The sequence below is a fragment of the Danaus plexippus genome, chromosome 6 (assembly GCF_018135715.1).
Source record: "Danaus plexippus chromosome 6, MEX_DaPlex, whole genome shotgun sequence".
Classification (NCBI taxonomy): Eukaryota; Metazoa; Arthropoda; class Insecta; order Lepidoptera; family Nymphalidae; genus Danaus; species Danaus plexippus.
Window position 1 is genome coordinate 481,894 of NC_083540.1, and position 22,742 is coordinate 504,635.

Sequence of the window (22,742 nt, forward strand, 5' to 3'; positions counted from 1 at the left end):
GAAAAACAAACGAATATCAGTGAACTGAATTGATAATTAAAAAAATAACTAGTTGAACGAATTTGTAAAGTAATTCGACAAAAAATATAAGTAAAAAAAATTATATTGTAATAACTTTCATGTTCTACGCAGAGACGGGAGACTCCCTAGTCACAGCTTAAAGTTCGATAAAAGGAAGAAAACTGAGGTTTATTCATTCATTATCTGATACTGTGTTTAAAAGGAGAGATGGAAAGTGCAAGACGCGCTGCTAGCAGCTTAGCATTAAGTTATATAGACACATGATAATGCACAAAGACTAGATACTAGATAAACACACACAATTAAAAAGTGCTATATGGAAATCTTGTGCGATTTTGAATACAAATTAGGAGTTTCTGGCAAGTCTTAAAATAAACACGGCCGCTACAATCCCAGACCTTGAAAGTTAAACGTCAATAGTTTTACATTACTTTTGTTTGATATATTGTTCTATAAAATAAAGAAGTCATGATATAATTGGATACGACTTGTCCGGAGTGACGCACACTTCCTGCTAGCGTTACAACCCTCCGCTGAACTGTCATTAAGTAGAATAACAACTGAACTTAATTAGATTAACTTACTGAAGTTACAGCCCGGAGTCTAGACTCGATTTCAGTTTAGTCAATTATCACTTTAATTATTTAACTATGAATTACTGCGATTATTGTAACGAGGTATGAGTTCCTCATCCGCACTCCGACAACGAAATGGTATTACGAGTTTATGTCATGTGTTTGTCTTGACCGCTCTTTTTCCGGAACGTACGAGCTAGATTTATTTTTTAAGGGTTATCGGTAACTTAATTTTGCTGCTGTACCTGATGCTGAAATATCAAGCTGCCATTTCAAACGAAGTGTCATTTTGTAGTTCACTTCTATTTAATACACTCAGTGGCGTAGCTAGGGGGAGGCGGCAGGGGCGGGCCGGGTGTCACCCCTAAACGGGTGACACCCGGGGCTATGACCATCAGATGTAGTTCTTTCTACCTATAAAAAATATCGTATCACGAGCATAATAAATTGATATTTAAAAACAAAACAATGTGCACACTGTCAATCGGTCAGGGATTCCCCCAAAAAATATAATACCCCGTTCGCGCATAACCAACGCTAGTCAGGGGATTCCCTCGATATAGAGCTCGTCACTTGTATTGTGGATTGGGCAATTTCTTTTGTTTCCGTCCGCATTCATTTCAATATTCTTTTACGTGAACGTGTGAACGTCTAGTGCAAAGTGTTTTTTAATTGTTAGATATTATAACAACAATTTAGTGACTTGTGTTACATTTTTCGGAGCAGTGGAGACAATATTTAACTTTTTTTCAACTTCCACAAGCCGCTGGGAAGTGCTACTCAATCACAGCAAAGCATCTGTTAAAAGACTTTCGATAACGCGCTGGAGAGCTCATTATGGTGCAGTAGTAAGTATTGGCTGAAAATTTTGATGGGACAATATCTGCAATTGATGAAATATGTGATCAAGACGTAAATTTAGAAACTAGAGGTGCTGCACAAAATTTTATCCCTGCTATGTGCAATTTCTCATTTCTTTGTTTTCTTTTCTTTTGGAATGATATTCTAAGGGAAGTGAACAATGCTCAGATTGCATTACAAAGTAAAGGTTTATGTGTTGATGAAATAATCATCAAACTAGAAGCACCTCGTTTATTCACTGGAGAGAAACGATTGCCTCTAGCAGAACAGGCAATAAATTTTGCTGTACAAAAATCGGAAGAATACAGTATTTCGATGGAACGACGAATTCGTCGAAAGAAACGCATGCCCGGTGAGTTAGCATCGTCCACCGATGCAGGACTTGTTCTTAGAGCGGAACTTCATAAGGACATGTTAGAATGTCTTGACAGATTCAATATTGAACTCGAAACAAGAGTAAAGTCCATTAAAGACGTAACTTCATTGATCGAGGTTGTGCGGTCGAAGACCTTGCTTTCGGCAAACACTGAACAGTTAAAATTTGCTATTTCAAAATTTACTAACCTTTACGATGAAGTAGCAGAAACAGAACTACTTTTAGAAATACCAAGATTGAGAAGATATTTAAAAGCTGCTAATATTACTATCTCTAATTGGGTGACACTGGACTATTTGATATTCATTGTGGAATGGGATTTTACAGAATCTCTTCCGAATCTAACGGTCACACTAAATTTATTTATAACAATATTAGCATCAGTTGCTTCATGTGAGAGAAGTTTCAGCAAATTAAAATTAATTAAAAATTACTTGCGGTCTACAATGACTGAAACCAGATTAAACAATCTTGGTATTTTAACGATAGAACATGAAGCAACACAAAGTATAAATTTTGAAGACGTGATTTCGGAGTTCGCAAGTGTAAAAGCTAGAAGGAAGAAATTTTGAATTTTAGCATACTATTTTTTTTTTCACATAATATACTTATATTTGTAATACTCGTATTTTAATAAAACATAAATGATTATTACTTATTTTTATTTTACAAGTTTTGATTGAGTTTTGGGGTGACACCTACAAAATCCGCCCCGGGTGCCACCTATGCTAGCTACGCCACTGAATACACTCGTAGACTGTATTTCATCAATAACGTCTGACGATAAATTTTTCGCTATTTCTTTTACAGCTGACTGTTGTATAACTGAACGAACATTCCTACCGACCTGTATATAATGAAACAACACTTTATTTATGATATTGTTGTAATTTTTGCTAGTTTAACTCCAGAGAACATGAAACGCAAATATTTTTAATGGAAGAGAATTGTTAACAATATAAGAATAAAAAATTTATTCGTTTTAATATTATAAAGTAGATAATTTAAAATACGATATTCATATTAGCATAAAATAAAACACGATGCCATTTGCCAATATATAAATTCAAACTTTTTATATTTCCCCAGCGTTCAATACTTCATCTGGAAGTTATCTCAACCAGACTTAGTGGGAAATAAAGGAAAATAATTCGCTAAGGGACGAAAATTCCAGAATATTTGATGTACTTTTTCAAATTAGTTCATAATTTGATATTTTTTGATAATTAGTGGCGATCGTGGGGCGCTCGTTTAGTAATACCCAGAGCACCGCAGCGAGCAGTCCACGCTGACATGAACCACTGACACGGAAACAACAAGGTACTGTTTGTTATAGTATATATATTATTATTAAAGGAATAGAAACAGGATATTATTAAATATGAAGGGAATAAAAAAAGTGCTTTCTAAAATATAGATATAGCATATAAAGATACAGACAAAAAAAAACACTTAGTGTTTTAATTTTTATTAAATAATAAATTATTTTGTTTAATTTGAATTCCATATTTATAAATATGTAAGAAAATAGATTATAACGGTTACTTGTCTGATTTTAACGGATGAATGTTTTAATAACAGTGTCTCATTATTAATATTATCTGTAATGTGCAGAAGGTCGGATGTGTCTTGCGTCCATACAGACCTCAATGCAGTTCCATTAATCGATAGATCTAGCTGTAATTGGTCGAATCCTTATAACGGTTCTAGTTACTGATATCTAGGTCCTAAACTAACTAAGTTTTTAGTTATACGTTGCTGAGATTGGAGAAATTTATGTCTATTAATTATATAACAAAAATAACTACTTTTCATTAATGTTAGACATATTTTTTTTATTATTTCTGTATATTAAGAACATGTTTATCCCATTTAATTGATTTTGTAGTTACGTAAATCACGTAGACAAGTTAATACACGTTTTTGTATTTCCTCGATAGTCTTAGTTCATTTATAATAATAGATTAATGTCATGAAGCATCTCACATAAATTATTATTTTGCATTGGAATAATTGTTGTGCAATGAATACCGAACATTATAATCAAATTATTATATTGTAGGCAATACGGAACTAAATGTTATTTTCATTGAAATAGGTAAAGTAACGCGATGTAGGATATAAGTTTTTTTAAAAAATATTTTGTAAACTAGTTGTTAGAGCAAGTTCACAGCCAGTCAAGGTTGTCGAATTTTTGATGAACTAAAAAGCTATTCCTTTTTTTGATAAAAAGCTTCGAGATGATGACGCTCGTGCAATTTCTTTAATAGACATGGATGGAAGACACGCTGATTGATATTGAATCATTTTTGATGAAGTGCTTTTAATGTTGCAAATTTTTGTATGTCAATGTTTTCAACGGAGTGGAACGTTACATTATTTTACACAACTTTCTCTAATTCTGTAAGCCTTTCATAGAATTCAATCAATTCATCATGACAGCACTATAGATCTGTTATAAAATAGCTCATTAGCTAGTGTATTTTTACCTTTCAATGGTTACAAAAGCGCGTTTGGTCCTACTGTTCTCTGTACGTATGTTCTGTGACGCAGAAGACATCATATCCCCAGGGTATCATCATGCAGAGACCTCAGGGCAGCAGTGAGCGGACCCCGCTGGTGCCGCCCACCTACATGTTCGAGTCCAGCATCTCCAGGAGCTACCAGAAACGTCTCAGAAACTTCCAGTGCGCCGTCTGTGTCGTATTGATGTATGTCACGACTTTTATTATTTTTTTATAGTACTGACATTCGTTTCAACAATTTTCAATGTTTTATGAGCTGTTTAGACAAACAGATAAATATAGGAAAATAGATTTTGAGAATTACTTTAGATTCATCGTAGTAGAACCTTGAATGTACATGTTCTTCTTTGGGTACTGAGCTATAACAAGTGTTTAACTTAGCACGACTTGTAAAACCTATTTATACGCAGGAAATAAATCTTTTTGATTAAGATGAAACATAGGCTGTCTAAACACACATTTACTTGTTTAAACGAAGCTAAACTTTTCAATGATTGCATCATATTTTCTAGAGGAAACGTTCGTGTTATGATGACAGTTAACAAAAGGTAATCCTCTTTTTAAGCTCGCCACTAAAAAATAAACATCTGCCTATATTTTTATGTCACTACTACTGACGCAGAAGCTCACTTCTGGTCTGAGGGTCGGTAATTTATAGAAATATTAATATATATTATTTTGATAACATCACAAACAATTTCGAACGAAAATGATAGGCTGACCCGATAGAAAACAATATTGAGGCTCGTCTCCGTCCTTCATTGCTTTCCGTTTTCAAAAATCAATTAAAAACTAGTTTGGCAACGTTTTGGATTGATAAAAAATATTTTGTAACAAAAATTTTGTAAAAAAATATGTTGACAGGAGTTATAGAATCGTAACTGTGATTGAAATGAGCCATGTCTCTCAAAGTAAATGTCCTTATACGAAGTTGAAAAATTAGGGCAGTTACATAAGATTGGGTAAAATTAAACTTGAAAGTTACCGATGTGTTGTATTTCTTGAAGTCTGTTTATTTTAATCACAAGGTTTACGGATCATGGATCTGTAATTGCGACACAATTACATCGGCACCAAACAGAACACTTCAAGTTTATTATTTATAAATAAATTCTGTTTACGCTCCACCCAAAGAAAGTGGTAGAATTAATTCAGTTGAATAGGTTTATTTTTCGCCCTACAGCCTACTACTGTCGGTAACATTGTTGGTGACCATATCCTACAACCTCACCCTCGGCGGCCCTGAGTTTCCGGAGGTGGTGTCTCCGACGACTCCGTCCTCTCCCGAGGGCAACCTCACCCGCCGTCTCATGCTCAGCCCTGACCTGATGCCGATCATGAACAGAACCTGGCCTCTCAATGGTAAGAAATAAGAGAAAACGACATTTTTACTATTAAACGAACTAATCTAACAGGAAATGGACTCATAAATATTAATAGTTGGCTTGAATTTTAAAGTATCGAGCCCAATTAGATTTTTTAAAAAATTTTATTTCCATAAGAATGATATAAAAAAATATATTAGCATGTTGACTCGTGTCGACCTGTTTTTTATGTTAAGGGTTCATATTTTGAATGTTCGCTCTTCCTAAAAAAAATAATTTTATAAATAATCATAACTGACGCCCATGACTCACATTTAAAAGAATCGACACAATTATTGTCCGACTCTTAGTTATTTTATCATTAAAAAATAAATCCTTAAAAATTATAATGTACTTTGACAACAAGACATCGTTTAGAAATTATTAATAATAGAACGAAGCATTACTAAAATAATGTAGCTCTTAAAATAAATTAAATACACGAGGAATATTTTATTTTGATTACGAAAATCAAGAAATAAATTATTTGAGGAATACGCATTTGATGATGGCAACTTCTGTGACGTCGAATGGCACGCGCTACTAAGGACGACTTTATAATTCGATGAATTAAAATTCAGATTATTTTAAACATGTTATATATATATATATATTTTTTCTACATTATCATAGGTTACACAACATTTTTAATAGCAAATACGTTTTAAAATAAATTTTCCGTTTGTGATTTTGGCAGTAAGGATATTAAAATTTCAAATAGAGAACTACACGCCACTTACTTTTTTAGTAACTTTATTTTCATCACCTCACTTTAAAGCTATATGTCATATATCTTTACAAAGAAATGAAAAACAAACGAGAGTTTCGAGATATGCAGATCGTCTCATATAATATATGTATTAGAATTGACACACTCGAAATCATCAATTGCAGGTCGCCCTATCCCAAAATGGAAAGCCGAAACAGTAAGTCCGGAAGCCATAGACGCCGCTGTACAGAAAGGCAAAGCTATGCTAGTGAAGCGTAGAATAATAGAGCGAAGCCTTACTCCTCTCGACTCAGAGTCGCCGGCCTTCAGAGGCCAAAGGGCGGCAGCTACGTCGGCCCTGGTTAAACCGATCGCCGAGACAGCGTACGCCGTAGAAGAAGCAACCAGAGAATTACTGAACAGGTATAAATACGTCTAGGTACATAGCTCAAGGAGCGCCACTAGTGCGTGACTTCAACAAGTGCATTTGTTCCAGTATATTCTATGCGATGCGCCGCGCGCAATTACTTGTCATAAGCGATCATCGCGCTAATGTCAAGTGCACATGTTGTTATGATTATATTATATGCTGTGGAATTATACACATACATTAAATTTACACATTTAAATGAAGTTTATAATTTAATTATCTTTTATTGAAATTTATGGATAAATATCTATTTATAAAATTTATAAAACTCGTGAACACGAGAATCTAATGTAGTTTTATAACAATTCATTCATAATAAGATATATTCGTTCGTAATAAGATTTATTTAGAATAAATTTGAATCTTACTTGTCTTCACTGCGTTAGAAAATAAAATATTAGGTGATTAATTATTTCGTGTCCTCAATAGAAGAGGGTCAATCGCGGCAAGCTAATGTCACGTGTGATAAGTGCTTAACCGCGAAACACGAGCCGGCACAGTTTGGCTTCACCGACTCGGCTCTCGATACCGTATCCAAATAATAGCTTTGCCTATCTGAAACTATATATTACAGATCGTGTTACTAGCCTCACCCCGACATCGCGTCAAGGCTGATATTACAACACACGCTGGATCACGGATGCTTATCGAAGCGATGTTATAATAAGATACTCATTTAAACTTAAATCGGAATCTACAGAACGTTAAGTTGTTTTGGGTCTGAGAATACGTCGGTAGACTGTTGTCAGACTGATTACTTACGTCATCAGCATCATGAGCCTTAGCTACAGCACGCTCTCTGCCAGTTAACCTTGGTTACCTTCTTCACTAAATCTTGATGCGTGGATCCTACCTGACTTTTATTGACATGTGATCTCTCACCTTATCATCGAATCTAAATATATATATATATATATATATACTCTCAAAGTCCCTGAGTTTTCACCAGAGGAAAACTCGCTTCTAAGATAACTTTTAAGACTGTTCGGCGTATTCCTCAACTCTTTTAGAGTTTCTCCAAAATATTCCAATATGAAATACTCCAAATCGAGTATAAACTTTTTATAGGAATTCACATCTCCTGTAGAGTAAGTAATTAATTGTATTTGTCCAGTCGTCTGATCTCACGCTTTTACGAATATGGTAAATGTTTTTAAAAGGTTTCAAACCTTCCAAACCAACCCTGTCTCCGTGAAGTCGAAAGCCTATTCATGAGGCACAGGCGCTTGTTACAAAAACAGCAAAAAACATTACTCCATTTTTATATAAATACGTTGTTTTTGGTTTAACAAAATAAGCCTATCAATCATAGAAATGACGGAAAGTTCCATATCCAGCTCCAATGAGCACTTCGTGCAGGACTATACATTAGACTCTACTCGTCTCAAACAGTCTATTCTGATGATAAAACATTGGTCGCAGTCAATTTTTTTCCTATCACACAATAAAACAACTTTAAATATATTGTATTTTACTTGAGGTTCATGACGTCTATCATATTGTCATCCGGTCGGGCCAAAGCTAGATCCGATTCCTTTGGGGTCTATTCTTATGAAGGTGTTAATTACAAACATCCCGAAACCCCTCCAACATTATCTATAACCCAGGGTATCTGTATATACCCGAGAACCAAATAACTGTACTCAATGTTCAGCTCCGTGAACGCACACGGTACAGATGTGCATTTATAAATTTTATTATTCAAAAATAAACCCAGTTAGTAGAATTCTGTTCGTATTCTGTTAAGTAGTCGATAAAACTAATGTTTAAGATGTTTATGTATCAGTCACTAAGTTGCAGATACCTTATTGAAGTGAAGTCGAAAAACTTAGATAGAACTAGCAAGCACAATATTTTTATGGTTTATGGCTTTACGGCTAAAGTAATAAAAGAGACGATTAAGTTAATCTTCCTCATCTAAAAAATAAAGACATCGGTTCCTCTTTTAAAACAATGTATTAATTAAAAAGACCTAAATTTTCCATCATCAAAATGATTACATGCATTTGAAGGAAGATGGACCGCATTTTATTGACACTTCTAGGTACTTCCGGCTTAATCCATTGTATGTAATAATAAAAACACTATATTGCCGTAAATAATTCTTCTCTCCAGCACTGAGATACCCGATGCGGTTGGCGCAGTCGGTGTGGGTCCAGCAACCAACGGGTCGTTCCCGGAGCCAGCGTACTGCCGCCCGCCCACCGCGCCCTGCGTCATCTCTAAGTACAGGACGCAGGATGGCTCTTGTAACAACCTGGACCATCCTCTACTCTGGGGCGTCTCCAATACACCGTTCAGACGAGTCCTGCCACCAGACTACGGTGACGGTGAGAGAAAAATTATTACATTTTAATATTTATCTAACTCGCAGTGGAATTGGTGTGGCAATTTTTGGAGACAGGCCCGGTGACACTTCTATCTTTAATGCATTCAAATTAAATTAGGTACTCCTCACATTTCAAAACTTTTGTTCGTTTGAGGTAACCATTTATTACTTCCCTCCGTCCCAAAGGATGAGAGTGAGGGGTGAATGGGACTTCCTTCTTACACTATAGTCTTGTCGTCAGGGTATTGCCTTTCTTTTCGCGATCTTGTACAGATATTGCCCAAAGCAGCTATGCCCCTTCACAATCTTCACAAGAATCTGCAACCGACAGGTGTAAGCTCCCCCCGCACTGGATGGAACGGCGCTCCTCTGCCCAGCGCTCGAGATGTCAGCGTAACGGTGCACAGACCCAGCTACGCTCACGACACACAGTTCACCGTGATGCTCGCCGTGTGGGGACAGTTCATAGACCACGACATCACAGCCACCGCTCTCAACAAGGGTGAGACGATCAGATTATATTAAACCTTTTTCTATGAAGATCTTGCATTAACTTAGGAAGGACAGACAGTAAAGCAAACCAGATTGTTGGTATAGATTTCTGAATGAAGACCCTCACTTTAAGACCTCGGATATCAAGAGAGACAGTTGGTTACATAATTGAAGTCTCCGCAGGAGCCAACAGCACTCCCATCTCTTGCTGCACCGACATGACAATACACCCGGAGTGCTTCCCGGTGAAGCTGGACCCGGAGGACCCCTTCTACCAGGACTACAACCTCACATGCATGGAGTTTGTGAGGTCAGCGCCTGCGCCTACCTGCCATTTCGGTACGTCTTAAAAACAGTCAGAAATCAGCTTGGAGTACTCGGAAAACTTTTGCTGTAACAGAAACAACCCTCGCGTGCTCTGCTGGAAACGCACTCTACAGACTATAACCCCGCAATAACTATGCATTACTGTGTATGATGTAGCGGCATTTTAAGATTATTTCGACATTAGATTCAAAAACCTTCCCCAACATATTTCGTGCTACAAGTTTCAAGTATTCCAAACTCGTGAAGAGTTATTTTTATTTTTTACAAGAAATTTCTGGGTTCACTTTTCTTTTATATCAAACCGAAACGTCGAAGGTCACCGCGAGCAGCTGAACCAGGCGACAGCGTTCCTGGACGCGTCGACGGTGTACAGCTTCATGGAGAACAAGACCAACCAGCTCCGTGCGGGAGCCAACGGTCAGCTGCGGATGTTGAAGCTCGGCCCCTGGGAGCTGCTTCCGCCCTCCACCGACCCCAACGACGGATGTAACACGGTCGAGATGAACGCCAAAGGACGCTACTGCTTCGAATCGGGTACGAGATTTTTCATTGAAAATTAATAAAGTCCTTTCTTAAACAATGGATTCCAGTCCCGTTATGGAAATCCTTATCATTCAAATCTTTCTTCGTATCTGAAGTCTCCATTTCAAAACAGTATATTCTTTAAAGTTCATGGCAGGTTTTGTTGTAACCATGAGCTAGGGGTCAGGAGTAGTTTCTGTATCAATACTAATCCTAGGCGACGACCGCGCTAACGAGAACCTCCATCTGACGACGATGCACCTGCTATGGGCACGACAACACAACCGCGTGGCAGCGCGCCTCCAGCAGCTCAACCCCGCCTGGGACGACCAGCAGCTGTTCCAGGAGACGCGCAGGATAGTCGGAGCCCAGATGCAGCATATCACATACGCAGAATTCTTACCATCTATACTAGGTAGTTCGAAAGAGAGATTGTCACAGATAAATTCTGGACTTAGTCATATAAAACATTTAGAGACGGAATCATTAGTCACATGGTCGCTTCCTACATGTAGGGGAGGACGTGATGTGGTCGTTGAACCTCACGCTGCAGGAGTCGGGGTACGCGACCGTGTACGACTCCACCGTGGACCCTTCCATCGCGAACCACTTCTCCGCCGCAGCCTTCAGATTCGCTCACACGCTGCTGCCGGTAACTCTCACAATGAAACAGATATCGTCTTCTCGCACCGCCGTTCTCGAAGGCCCCACTGACATCCTCAATGTGTGTGCAGGGCCTGATCCATAACGTGGACCTGAGCACGGGCACGGTGAGCTACACGCACCTCCACGAGATGTTGTTCAACCCGTACGCGCTGTACAACGAGCAGGGGTCCAAGAGGTCCGTGAGGTCCGCCATCTACACGCCCGTGCACGCCGTGGATCCCCACATCACCAGCGAGGTGCCTCCCTACCATTACAGTTGCCTCCCTTTGATATGATTGCTGAGAGGTGATCACCAGAAACTAAGGCCTTGGAGTCAGTACCATGTTGAAACCCTGAAAAATAATTAAAAATTACTTTAATCTTTGAGGAAATACTATCCAAGTACGCCGTTTGTCTTCCTTCACAAATACTCGCAACGCCTTCATTGGTGACAAACTCAGTTATCAAAATATAATTTTTTTTAACTTGTACTCATTATGATATCTCCATCTATAGACTAGTGATATTTTGCAGGAAAGGTAAGGGATTTTATAGAAAATTAATCAGAGTGTCGTAGTTATAGCTGACGGTTCCCAACATGATGTCAGGTTATAAGAATAATTCTGGTGGCTCCGTGCAATGTATTTGTCCATTTAATAGAACAAATATCTGAAAAGAAGCTACTTCAAAGCCATTCTCATGCCGTCCTCTCCTTATTATCCTCTTTTAGTCTGCGGAGCTTTCATGTTTTATTAAGATTGTGCTAAATGAAAATAGTATAAGAGCATGAATGACGTCACAACTCTACGCCTCTGCCAGCTTGGGCAGAGAGCTTGATTTTTTTAACATATAGCGTCCCCCCGTCGAATAATATAGCAATGAGGCGGATGCTGAAAAGTGTTATCAAAAAACCCTAATTAAAACAAAGCGTTTCCTCCAACTCGCCCATGTTGCAGCTGAGCAATCATCTCTTCGAGCGTAGCGTCGCCAACAGCAGCAGCAATGTGAAGGGTGCCAATCCCCTGCCGTGCGGACTGGACCTGGTGTCGCTGAACATCCAGCGAGGCCGCGACCACGGCCTGCCCGCCTACCCCGCCTGGAGGGAGCACTGCGGCCTCTCCCGCCCGCACACCTTCGAGGACCTGGAACCGATCTTTGACGAACTGTCCTTGAGCAGGATTTGCAAAATTTACAAGTGCGTTGATCGGTTTTTCAATGAGCACCTCTTTGTTGTTTTTGGTTGTAGCAAAGTTCAAAGTGGTTCACGAGATAATCTCACAGGTGTTCGGTTTTGTCCAAGTCGGAGATTCATATTATTATGTGATCGCCAGGAGCGTCGATGACATAGACCTGTACACGGGCGCCCTGGCCGAGGACCCCAAAGGCCGTCTCCTGGGCCCCACGCTCACCTGTCTCGTGGCGGACCAGTTTCTGCGGATCAAGGTCGGCGACCGCTACTGGTACGAGACCTCGGATCCAGATATTAATTTTACTCCAGGTAAGAGAGTCCCTTTTTTGGCGTATGAATATCGAGCGACATGAGATGCAATAAGCATTAAAACATTGAATGAAAACTGCATTTCCTAAGCTTTTCTATTTAAAATTATATAAAAGCGATAGGCGGAATCATTTAATAAACTTTTTCAATACATTTCAACACATCCGACGGATATCAGTATCAATTATAAACCAGAGGTTGCCATTCTTAACTATCACAGAACAACTGTACGAAATCCGTAAGACGACCCTGGCGGGAGTGATCTGCGCTAACGAGGGTCTGCTGGATCAGGCGCAGCCGCGCGTCATGGAGGCTCTGAGCGCCACCAACCCGCTGGTCGACTGCAAGGAACTCCCGCAACCTGACTTCAAACCTTGGAAGGATCCCGACCAGAACCAGCCGACCAAGAAACCATCGAGCAAAAACAACAACAAAGGATAATCGACACCAAACTTGTATAACATCGTCTGTGACCCGTTTGAATGACATTATATTTATAAGCTGTGGCGTTGGCGTGACAGATCGAAAGTTAGGTTAGAGCGTGTCTATAGAGTGGAATGATTGTGGCGGGACTCGGCTTTACTTTACGTTTAATGCATTATATTTAATAGTAATGGTGATTGTTTCAATAAATGACATGAGGACTTAAGGTTATTTAAATTTCATTTTAATACGAGGCGCGTATTATTTATGACGGTTTAAGCTCTCCGTTTATATTTTATTCGACGGATTGTTGTGAATGGAATATTTTAAAGTATATTTTTGTCCTTCATCACGTTTTGTTGTATCACAGTGATTGAGTTAGATAAGTTGACGTAAAACTATTGAACCATTGAATACACTTAGAGCCTGCAGCCTGTAGGCTTTATATTATAATTGTATGTTTCCTTACAGTAGAGTCGTCACGCAATGATCATGTAGCTAGGACCTACAAATATTATTTATAGAGACAATTATGAGACCTAAGTAAATATTTTAACTATTAAATTATGTTATACTAGAGACTAGTAGAATATTTTGATTGTTTGTGACAGCTGGTATGCTTTAACGTACCGACTTCAGACTTTGAATGCTTTTTCAAAACGTTACAGAGTAATTTGGCAATGTTTACAAAATACAGACGGTGTGGGTGATGTATATTTCATGGAGGTATCTTGTATATAATTACGTAGTTTCACTTGCAGTGAATATTGTGTTCATTTTTAATTAGTTTACCAAAATAATAAAATATTATACTATTAGTAGCTATTAGTCCACATACTGTGAATCGTAAATGTGCCAAAATTACTGTTAATGTGTCTATAACACGTAGATAACTAGTTTTACAATATATAACCTATGTACGCTGTACTCGGTTACTCGTCACTTTAATACGTTTAATAAAGGTTTTGACTTAAATTTACAGCTGGTTTTATTTTCACTGTTTCCTTTAACTAGTTCTCATTCGTTTTATCTTTAATAGACATTGAAACATTTTAGCTAAGGCTTGGTCTATGTTAAGTGTAAACAGAGACCGCATGTGAGTCACAGATCCTTTTGCATTGTATTTTGGCTAACCGTAGGAAGAAGTCGGCCTTGCTTCACAATAATTCACGATATTATGAACACTTGAGTATAATAAACCATAATTGTCAACCTTATGAACTCGGAATAGTATCTCTTAAATTAATTTGAACCGCAAAAATAAAATGGCATTCTTCGTTTTCTATGACGTCATTCGGCTGTAAAGCCCCTGTGTGACATAACATAGCAACGGCACGGGAAGGTCAAATGTATAAATAGAGAATCTATTTTATTTTCTAGGCGTTAGAGTACATTTTTTTTCAATTGGGCTTGCGAAAATGCACATTAAAATGAATTTGACCATGATGCTTGTCTATAAATAAAAAGATAACAGATTCACAAGGATACAAAGCTTGACGAGGATAAGTTAAATAAATATAGAACGGCGAGACGCGAATGTGCGTTGGTTATTTATGAATCAATCTCATTAACTGTTTGATACTGTAATACCAGAGATTTTTATATAAGTGATTAATGAGTTATAGTGGACGGATACGCCGACCTGCGTCATGCTGCATCTTGGCATATATAATATTTACAATGAAAACATAATTGGCATAATACCGTCTTCGTTATTATTAGGCACCGCCTTACAGTTGTGTAACACTGACAACGGAATACCTTCAGTAAATGCAGCGCATTGTTTGTTATCGCCACCACTAACATATTTATTGCAAATAAAATTGCATTATTCATATTTTAATGATTAAAAAATTCTTAATTTTAATCTCATTTACTCGTTAGGAGCAAGATTAAATACAAATCTTTCCAAATCTAGGATTGACGTCTAATATTTTAATTCGTAATTTATTTATAAATTTTAACAAGACTAACTAAATAGGAGCCAAAAAATTGAAATATTTATGACACTATAATGTTACAAAAAAAAATTAATAATATTTTAAATTATAAATAAACCTATAAACAATAGTAATCGCGTCAAATTATAAGAACGTAAATAACAAAACGTATGTAATCCGTTTCGTTACATTCACATGGAAATGGATAAACAGTTTTTATTAGATTTGGCAAAGTATCACACTGATATCTAATTCATGTAAAACAGAAATAAAACAACGTATTCCTAGCGTCCCAACCGACGTCTGACATCGGAGCAGGTTATAAAGATAACGCGTGCCATGTTATTAACAAGACGTTGTGTGAACGCGAGAGGTATTGTTCTATAGAGTATAGACCATTGTCATCAGAAGCACGTGCGGCGTCCGAGGACCAGGCCGGCTCTGAACCGATAAAACTCTATATATAACGATACAGCCTTCCAGACGAATCCATCACAGGTCTTATATAATTTTAATGAATATTTCCTGAATACTTTTTTTTATTATTGTATACGTTTGGCATGTATGAATGAATTAAAATATTTAATAGTATGATATAGAATATAGAATATATTCAGAAAGATTTTTGCTCTTCATAAAATTTTTGCTATGTGGGAGGTATTCAATAAAGTATGTTATAATGTTTTCAGACTTTACTTACGACTTTTGAATTCCAACGTTGTTATTGTGTGTTAGGAAATAGAGCCTCTATTTAAAATTTTATGGAAACTCATTGAACGAATACCGTATCATGCAGTGTACTGGACGCGTAGTACATTCCAGAACATTAGACGCGTCGCATAATTGCACCAACAGAATATAATTTTATTACATTCTTATCGCTCGTTTCTACGACGTTGCTAGCTATATAAATCATGTTTTTGATATTAAATTTTAAACTCTGAAACATATAAAAAACTGTAGTGTAAGGTTTATCAAATGATAACAATGAAATTCGTTGCTTTAATTCAAAATATAACCCGAATCAATAATAATGTAAATATGTCTAACTCCGCTAATACACAACTCTCGCCTCCTCACATCAGCCGTGTTATGCGACATAATTATTATCGTCCGGACCCGTTTGTACTTCACGACATCACGTTCCTCCAACACGTGACTGACGCAGCACGTGGAGATAACTGTTTTTTTTTCATTGGAACTCTTGACAGATTGTAAAGATGTTTCTTTTCACCGAATTATATAATCATAATAAGACTGTTTTGTAATTAATAAATATCGAAAATTAAATGACATTCGCTCAATAACACCCTATTAATTCGTAAATCATAAAAATGTACTACAATTGACCTCATTACTATTAATTCGGACGATAGATACCTAAATGATATTTTTGTATAATTTAATTCAAATTATTAATATGTAACTAAAATATAAGCGGGTATCATATTTGGTTTTTGTTGATTAATGAGAACATTTAAACAATATCTGGGGATCGTAAAAATGTATAAAATTGATTTAGATATTTTATGACAAATTAAATAATGTCTTAATAGATCGGATACCGAAACTTCTAGAAGACTCGAGTAGAACGACCCCCTTCTAGCATGTTCGACGGTCGTGAGTAGTGAGCAGCTACACGACTTAGTAAAAGGGCGAAAGTTAATCATAATTAAAATAGTGCTAACATTATTATAATAATGTCAAATAATTAATATACCGAATTCACTTTGTAATCACCGTACTGGATTTTTTTGTGTTAATCACGTTATCATTATAAATAAAAGAAATATAAATACTTGAAATGCAAGAACGTATTAAAAATTCTTTATTGTTAAATTATAGCTCAATAAATCATTAAAGAATGTTAAAAAGATGTTGCTGCTACATTTAATTTAAATACATATGTTTTAAAACGTTTCAAACTCAATCGTTTCAAAACACAAACATAATGTGATTTCCCGCGTATTTTATGGCTATATTTTTTACGTAATCATTCTTTAAGGAGGAGAGGGATTTGTTTGTTATTTCATTTAACTAGATACAATATTATTATGATTATATTTTGTGACCTTTATAATAAATAGGCAAAATAATTTCGTATCTCCGATTGGTGTGAACTTTACGACGAAAACCCCTGCTAAAGGCAAATATCGAAAGAATAAGAGATTTATTTGTTATAGTATGAAAAAATTTGTAACAGTAAATAAAAAGTAGATTTCTATTTATCCTATACAAATCAAATTAAAACAATTATTCGTTCAATATAAATCATGTAGCTACGTTATTTAATCTTAATAAATCGACGTCTCATGCAGTGAATATTCTGTTCTGGCCATATTTGGTTTGTAAAAGTACGTCATCAATAATTGAACACATTAAGTGAAAGTTCCAAATTACAAAGATCTCTACGTCGCTAACAATACAGTTCCTGGAAACACGGCCAGCCTACGATTTAATATATGTAATCAGGATAAGGATACGTTATTTCCTGTAACGATAAAAGCCTTTATTATGACGCCGTTGTACTTGAAAGATTTGAATTAAAAGGTTGGTGCATATAAACTTTCATTATGTAAACAATATTAATAAGACATGTAAACAACGATTTGATTTTTTCAAGTTTAAGGCCGAGTTGCGAAAGTCGCTTCCGTAGCTGTAGAAGATTTCGGTAGAGTAATAAGAAGATTCGAGAATCTGTACTCTCGAATCTCAAGAGTTCAACCACCCTGCGAAAAAAATTCGGTCGCAAAAACAGTTACACGAACCAATCTGGGAAGAAAAATATCTTCCAGTGTTTTCCGTTTTTTCTTTATCCAAAACTTTACAACTACATGACATGTATTGCTCATCCACATCTTTTAAATATCGCATGTCAATACCATTCTTAAAAACATGATTCCCAACAATAGAATTTCGGTCATTAAAGTATAAAGGTCGCTAACCTGTTATAGTTTCGTTTCAATTTGCATCCGTTGATTTGTTTTCTTTTGAATGTTTCATTGTTTGTTTTGAGTTTATTGTACTTAATGTTGTTAATAGAACTTTTTAAGTTTAGTTATAATTATTATTAAAAAAAAAATATTGATAATTACTGAACGTTTGACAGAGATAGCAAAGGATTCTTTTTTTTATGTTAAAATGGCATCTATATATCTTTCAAAATGGTAAGCATGTAAGTTATTAATGGTATATACGTTTTCTATGAAACTGTTACTCCAGAGGTAATAGAGCGGAAGTTTATTTGTTTAACTTCTAGTCAGTACGTTTCCTATGAGCTATATATTAAACGCTTCTAATGTTTTTTAGCATTAAATATTGATATTTATATTCTATAGACCGTGGGCAGAGCTGGAATTAAAATATATTTTTTGGAACGTGTGGGTGTTCCATAATACAAATTTATAACAAACCATCTGCTCAAGCGTGTTTTTTTTTAATTTACAATATTTACCTCGAACTTCGATTCCTAAGTACTCCCGGCTTCACCAGTAGCCGATACATCATTAATTAAATAAATTATAACAACGTTTCCACATGTTTCCGATATTAACACTCAGAAGATAAAGACGTCTGATTGTTTATTATTGACAACTTCATCAATTAATTTGAAGGCGAAACAGTATGACTGATCGGGGGTCCAAATATTTAAATAGCATTAAATATTAGTTATCCATCAGGAGAGTTATCGCAAATATGCAAACACTCGATAAGACTATTGTGACAGATGTTTTAATTTTAATTATCTTCTTACAAATTGATAAACAGACATATTTGATTGTTGCAATATTGTTATGGATGTAATACATGTTTAATGAATAAGTTAGAATGTTAACTTTTAATGTTTTGTAAAGAGTGCTATGTTGGCTGTATCCTCCAGTCCGGAGGCGGCGCCGCGGATATTTTTATAACGTGACGCGCTTTTGAACGATTATGTCCGCACATGTTTGAATGTCGGCCACTAAATGTGAGCCGAGCACAAAGATCGCTACTTTCCACAGTTCTAATTATGTGCTACTAAATTTCAACTCAAATATTCTAATATAAATGCTTTACACTCGGGTAATGACCAAAATATAACTCAAGTCACTTAGAAATTCATCTGTACATCTATCATATGCACGTATTATGGCAGTATGTAATATATAACGTAACATCAATAATGTGAAATTAATTAAATTCTTTGTCATCCGCACTTTCCCTGGCGTGCAAGTCCAGAGCGCGCCAAGGTCCGCGCCCGTGCCAGCGATGACGCCATCTTTAACTCGGCCCAGCTGTTTATATACACACCATACATTATGTATATTGAATTTATTTATTACATTCAAATGCTTATAAATCTCTATTTTTTCTATTATTAGATTTTTTCATTTTTCTTTTCAATGAGAGTCTTGGTAATTTCATGTAAAACCTCGCAATTATTTTTGGACTGAACAGTTTCCACAGCATTATACTATAAGGGGTGTAGAGTAAATGAAAACCTTTATTGTTTTAATCTTTTATTACATTATTTTCAACAGCAATTATAAGTAGTAATCTTTATAGAGAACTGTCTCATCTACAAAACATTCTTTACTCTTGCCAGACGACACTATCAAGTCTTGAACAAGTCAACAGAGTGAACCTAGAACTCACAATTACTGTCAACTGATATTTACACAACATTTATAATATATTTACAGCTTAAGAAATTAAATAATACACACAGACAGCATCACAGTCCCCCATACTAAAACGCATGAGGAACCTCTCACTCAAGACTCAGTACTGTCTACATGATCCACCAGCTCTACCAGACAGTACATTTAATGATAAGGCTGTGACTTCCCTCAGCCCGTGACTACTATAACTGAAAGCCTAGTTGGAATGTCCCATTGTAACATTGAGCATTTCATCCCCACAGTCCAGTTCAGATGTGTGGTCGTTATACTCCTACGTTGCTAATGAGATTTCCACTTGTCTCCGATCCTAGTTAGGTAGGGTGTCCATGAGTATTTCTTTCACTCCAGAATTGAGACGGTCAGGGAACTTGATGTCAAAAGCCACCAGAAGATCTCCCTTCCGCGTTGGTTCCTTGGGGAATGGCAGACCGTAGCCAGGGAATCTCTTAACAGTGTAGGGCTTCACAACCTCACCTTGCAAGTTAACTGTGAGCTTCTCGCCGGACATGGTAGGCACTTCAATGATGGTCCCGCACAGAGCCTGTAACCAAAGACAATAATTAATGCCTTGAGTCATCACTACTAAGTATTTATGTTAAGTTTTTCTGCCTAGTTTCCTGGAACAAGTTCTATGTATTAACTAACATGACTCATCAGGTCTTTAGCATATTATTTTATAATCTAATTGCTTCCAATGAATACAACATATAAATACCTTTAAGTGTAAAGAAATTTAAAGCTTGTTAGAAAAATAAGCAATTAGGAAGAGTTAAATTACCTGTTTGAGTGATATCTTGGCTGTATATCTGATGTCACTGCCTTCTCGTTTGAATAATGGGTTTGGTTTGTCTCTGATAATGAAGACTATGTCAGCAGGGATTTTATTCCTACCCTGGTCACCTTCCTTCTGGAACGTGATCTTCGTTCCGGCTTTCCAACCAGGTTTCACGTGGATGGTCAACACCTTGTCCTCTTTCTTCGATGTACCATCTGGCTGAATAACACGACGAGAAATCTTCATTTTTTTAACACATCCTCGAGCGATGTCTTCCAACGACACGTACAAATCGTGTTCTATAGGCGGATCTTGGGTTTTTTCCTTCCTGTTCGGTGACCCGTGGAAATTGAAACTGTGACTCCTGAAAGCCCCACTTCCGCCGCCGGGTCTCGTCTGTCCCATTCCGATATTGGCGAATGGATCAAGATCTACATCCATGTCGCGATCGAAAAACATTGTCGAGGCACCGGAACCACCATTGAGGTCGAACAATCCTTGGAACGGGCTAGCTGATCCAAAGAACTGTGCGAACGTCGCCCGTGGGTCCCCATGGAAGGTGTATGAGAACGACTGCCCGCTTCCAGGTCCATTCTGTCCTCCCATTCCTCCCTTCAATCCCTCTTCACCGAGGGTATCATAAATCTCACGCTTCTTCTTGTCCGATAGCACCTCGTACGCTTCTGCCACCTCCTTAAATCTTTCTTCGGCGCCTGCTGATTTGTTCTTGTCTGGATGGTATTTCAAAGCTAATTTACGATAGGCCTTTTTGATTTCGTCGTCTGATGCACCCTTGGAAAGTCCCAAAATTTTGTAGTAATCTTTTCCCATTTTGATGATTTACTCTGAAACAATAAAAAAAACACTGGTTTAGAGACCTCATTGACACCTTTTTTGGAGACAGCCTGATGATTCGCGCAAATGTTACACTTTTACCAATTGGAATATATTTATGTAAATTTCTGAACCCGAATACAATAATACTAGAAGTATTGACAATAAAATGATCTTATTTAAATACTTACAATGGCTTTGTAATGATAAATCCAGTAAACTAGAAGGGTTCAAATATTCTTCACACAACACAAATCACAACTTCACACTATCTACTTCACAAATGAATGGATCGCAGCGCTGTCGTCGCGGCAAAATATATACATTAAAACGTCTAGAACATTCTGGGGCCTTCACTCGGCGTGAGAAAGAGAGAAAAGATATTTCGAACTTAACTAACACGTGAGATAGAAAGAGATCAATATAATTTTAGTAGTTCAAATAACAGTCCGAAGAGAGTGCAGACTTGACGTCTTTTGTATTAAAAGCCTGTTTTATATGGGTGTTATGATTCGTTGTCACGAATTTCCACCAATAACAAACAGTTTTAAATATAAAACCCAATCCGTAACAAGTCTATAGTAGAAGTAGCTAATCTTGTTTAGGAATATTATAAATTATAAGAAGAATATTGCAATTGAGAATAGTCGTACTGTTGGACTGCAAACAGTAAACTTACTACGTAACTTCAGTTTATATTAAACCGAATGAGATGACCGATATTTCGATATATTAAGATTATTACAATATGGGATATCAGAGTTGTTTCATACTTTCGCTGTTTAAACAAAAATGTTAATCATTTAAAGCTAAATAAAAACATAAACGCTTTTTAATGATTTCCATGACATGGAGGACGATTTTTGAACATAAAGTTATTTCTTTTTTAAAGGTTGAAAATTAATAATTTAGTAGTTGTTATGAATGCCCATATGGATGTACAGAGTAAAGGTAAGCTGCACGTGAGTGATGTGGGTCAAGACTCAAGATACAGCGATCCGTTCACGTCTCACGTGTTTAGTCTTCTGTGTTCTAGAATTTATTGACGCATCAAGTTATCGCCTGGACTCTACAAATATTAATAATTTTTAAAATTAATGATTTATTTTACAAAGTCCCCTCCCATGAGAAAATTGAAATTACATGAAACATCTAGAATATTCTGGATGCCGGAAGTATGTGAAAATTGTGCCAAGCGTTCAATGGTATTTAGATAATAAAAAAGATATTAGTATGAATTATTATAGTAATTTAATTCCAGTTGCTGTCTTGCTTTAAATACATTAATTAGATTATATTAATTTGACAGAGTAAAAGTTTGTAATAAATAATTTCCTGTTTTTTTTTACGGGGCTGACAACAGTAACAGTAGCAAAGTTCACACCAACAACTTTCACATTTTTCATGATTGTGGACATATTTAAACAGAATTAAG

At 36.5% G+C, this 22,742-nt stretch overlaps 2 protein-coding genes and 3 long non-coding RNA genes across 5 annotated transcripts; 3 read left to right on the forward strand and 2 right to left on the reverse strand.

Moving 5' to 3' along the window:
• Window positions 1–2,921: 2,921 nt before the first annotated feature.
• Window positions 2,922–13,328, forward strand: LOC116778820 (peroxidase). The gene is made up of 14 exons (XM_032672862.2): window positions 2,922–3,153; window positions 4,405–4,544; window positions 5,542–5,720; window positions 6,617–6,854; window positions 8,977–9,191; window positions 9,522–9,692; window positions 9,866–10,021; window positions 10,325–10,543; window positions 10,749–10,946; window positions 11,047–11,183; window positions 11,266–11,433; window positions 12,133–12,371; window positions 12,508–12,674; window positions 12,895–13,328. The coding sequence occupies exons 2-14, from the start codon at window positions 4,414–4,416 to the stop codon at window positions 13,113–13,115; spliced, it is 2,439 nt and encodes an 812-aa protein (XP_032528753.2). The 5' UTR covers window positions 2,922–3,153; window positions 4,405–4,413; the 3' UTR covers window positions 13,116–13,328.
• LOC133320839 (uncharacterized) lies at window positions 8,799–16,000 on the reverse strand. The gene is made up of 2 exons (XR_009753955.1): window positions 15,738–16,000; window positions 8,799–11,529 (listed from the first exon to the last, which is right to left on the reverse strand). It is a non-coding gene; the product is annotated as an uncharacterized LOC133320839 (long non-coding RNA).
• Window positions 15,061–16,913, forward strand: LOC133320840 (uncharacterized). Its single transcript, XR_009753956.1, has 2 exons — window positions 15,061–15,535; window positions 16,594–16,913. It is a non-coding gene; the product is annotated as an uncharacterized LOC133320840 (long non-coding RNA).
• Window positions 16,914–18,407: 1,494 nt separating this feature from the next.
• Window positions 18,408–20,065, forward strand: LOC133320892 (uncharacterized). Its single transcript, XR_009753992.1, has 2 exons — window positions 18,408–19,099; window positions 19,256–20,065. It is a non-coding gene; the product is annotated as an uncharacterized LOC133320892 (long non-coding RNA).
• Window positions 19,520–21,659, reverse strand: LOC116778839 (dnaJ protein homolog 1). Its single transcript, XM_032672890.2, has 3 exons — window positions 21,499–21,659; window positions 20,477–21,318; window positions 19,520–20,239 (listed from the first exon to the last, which is right to left on the reverse strand). Exons 2-3 carry the CDS (start codon window positions 21,302–21,304, stop codon window positions 20,006–20,008), a joined length of 1,062 nt encoding a protein of 353 aa, XP_032528781.1. The 5' UTR covers window positions 21,305–21,318; window positions 21,499–21,659; the 3' UTR covers window positions 19,520–20,005.
• Window positions 21,660–22,742: the final 1,083 nt, after the last annotated feature.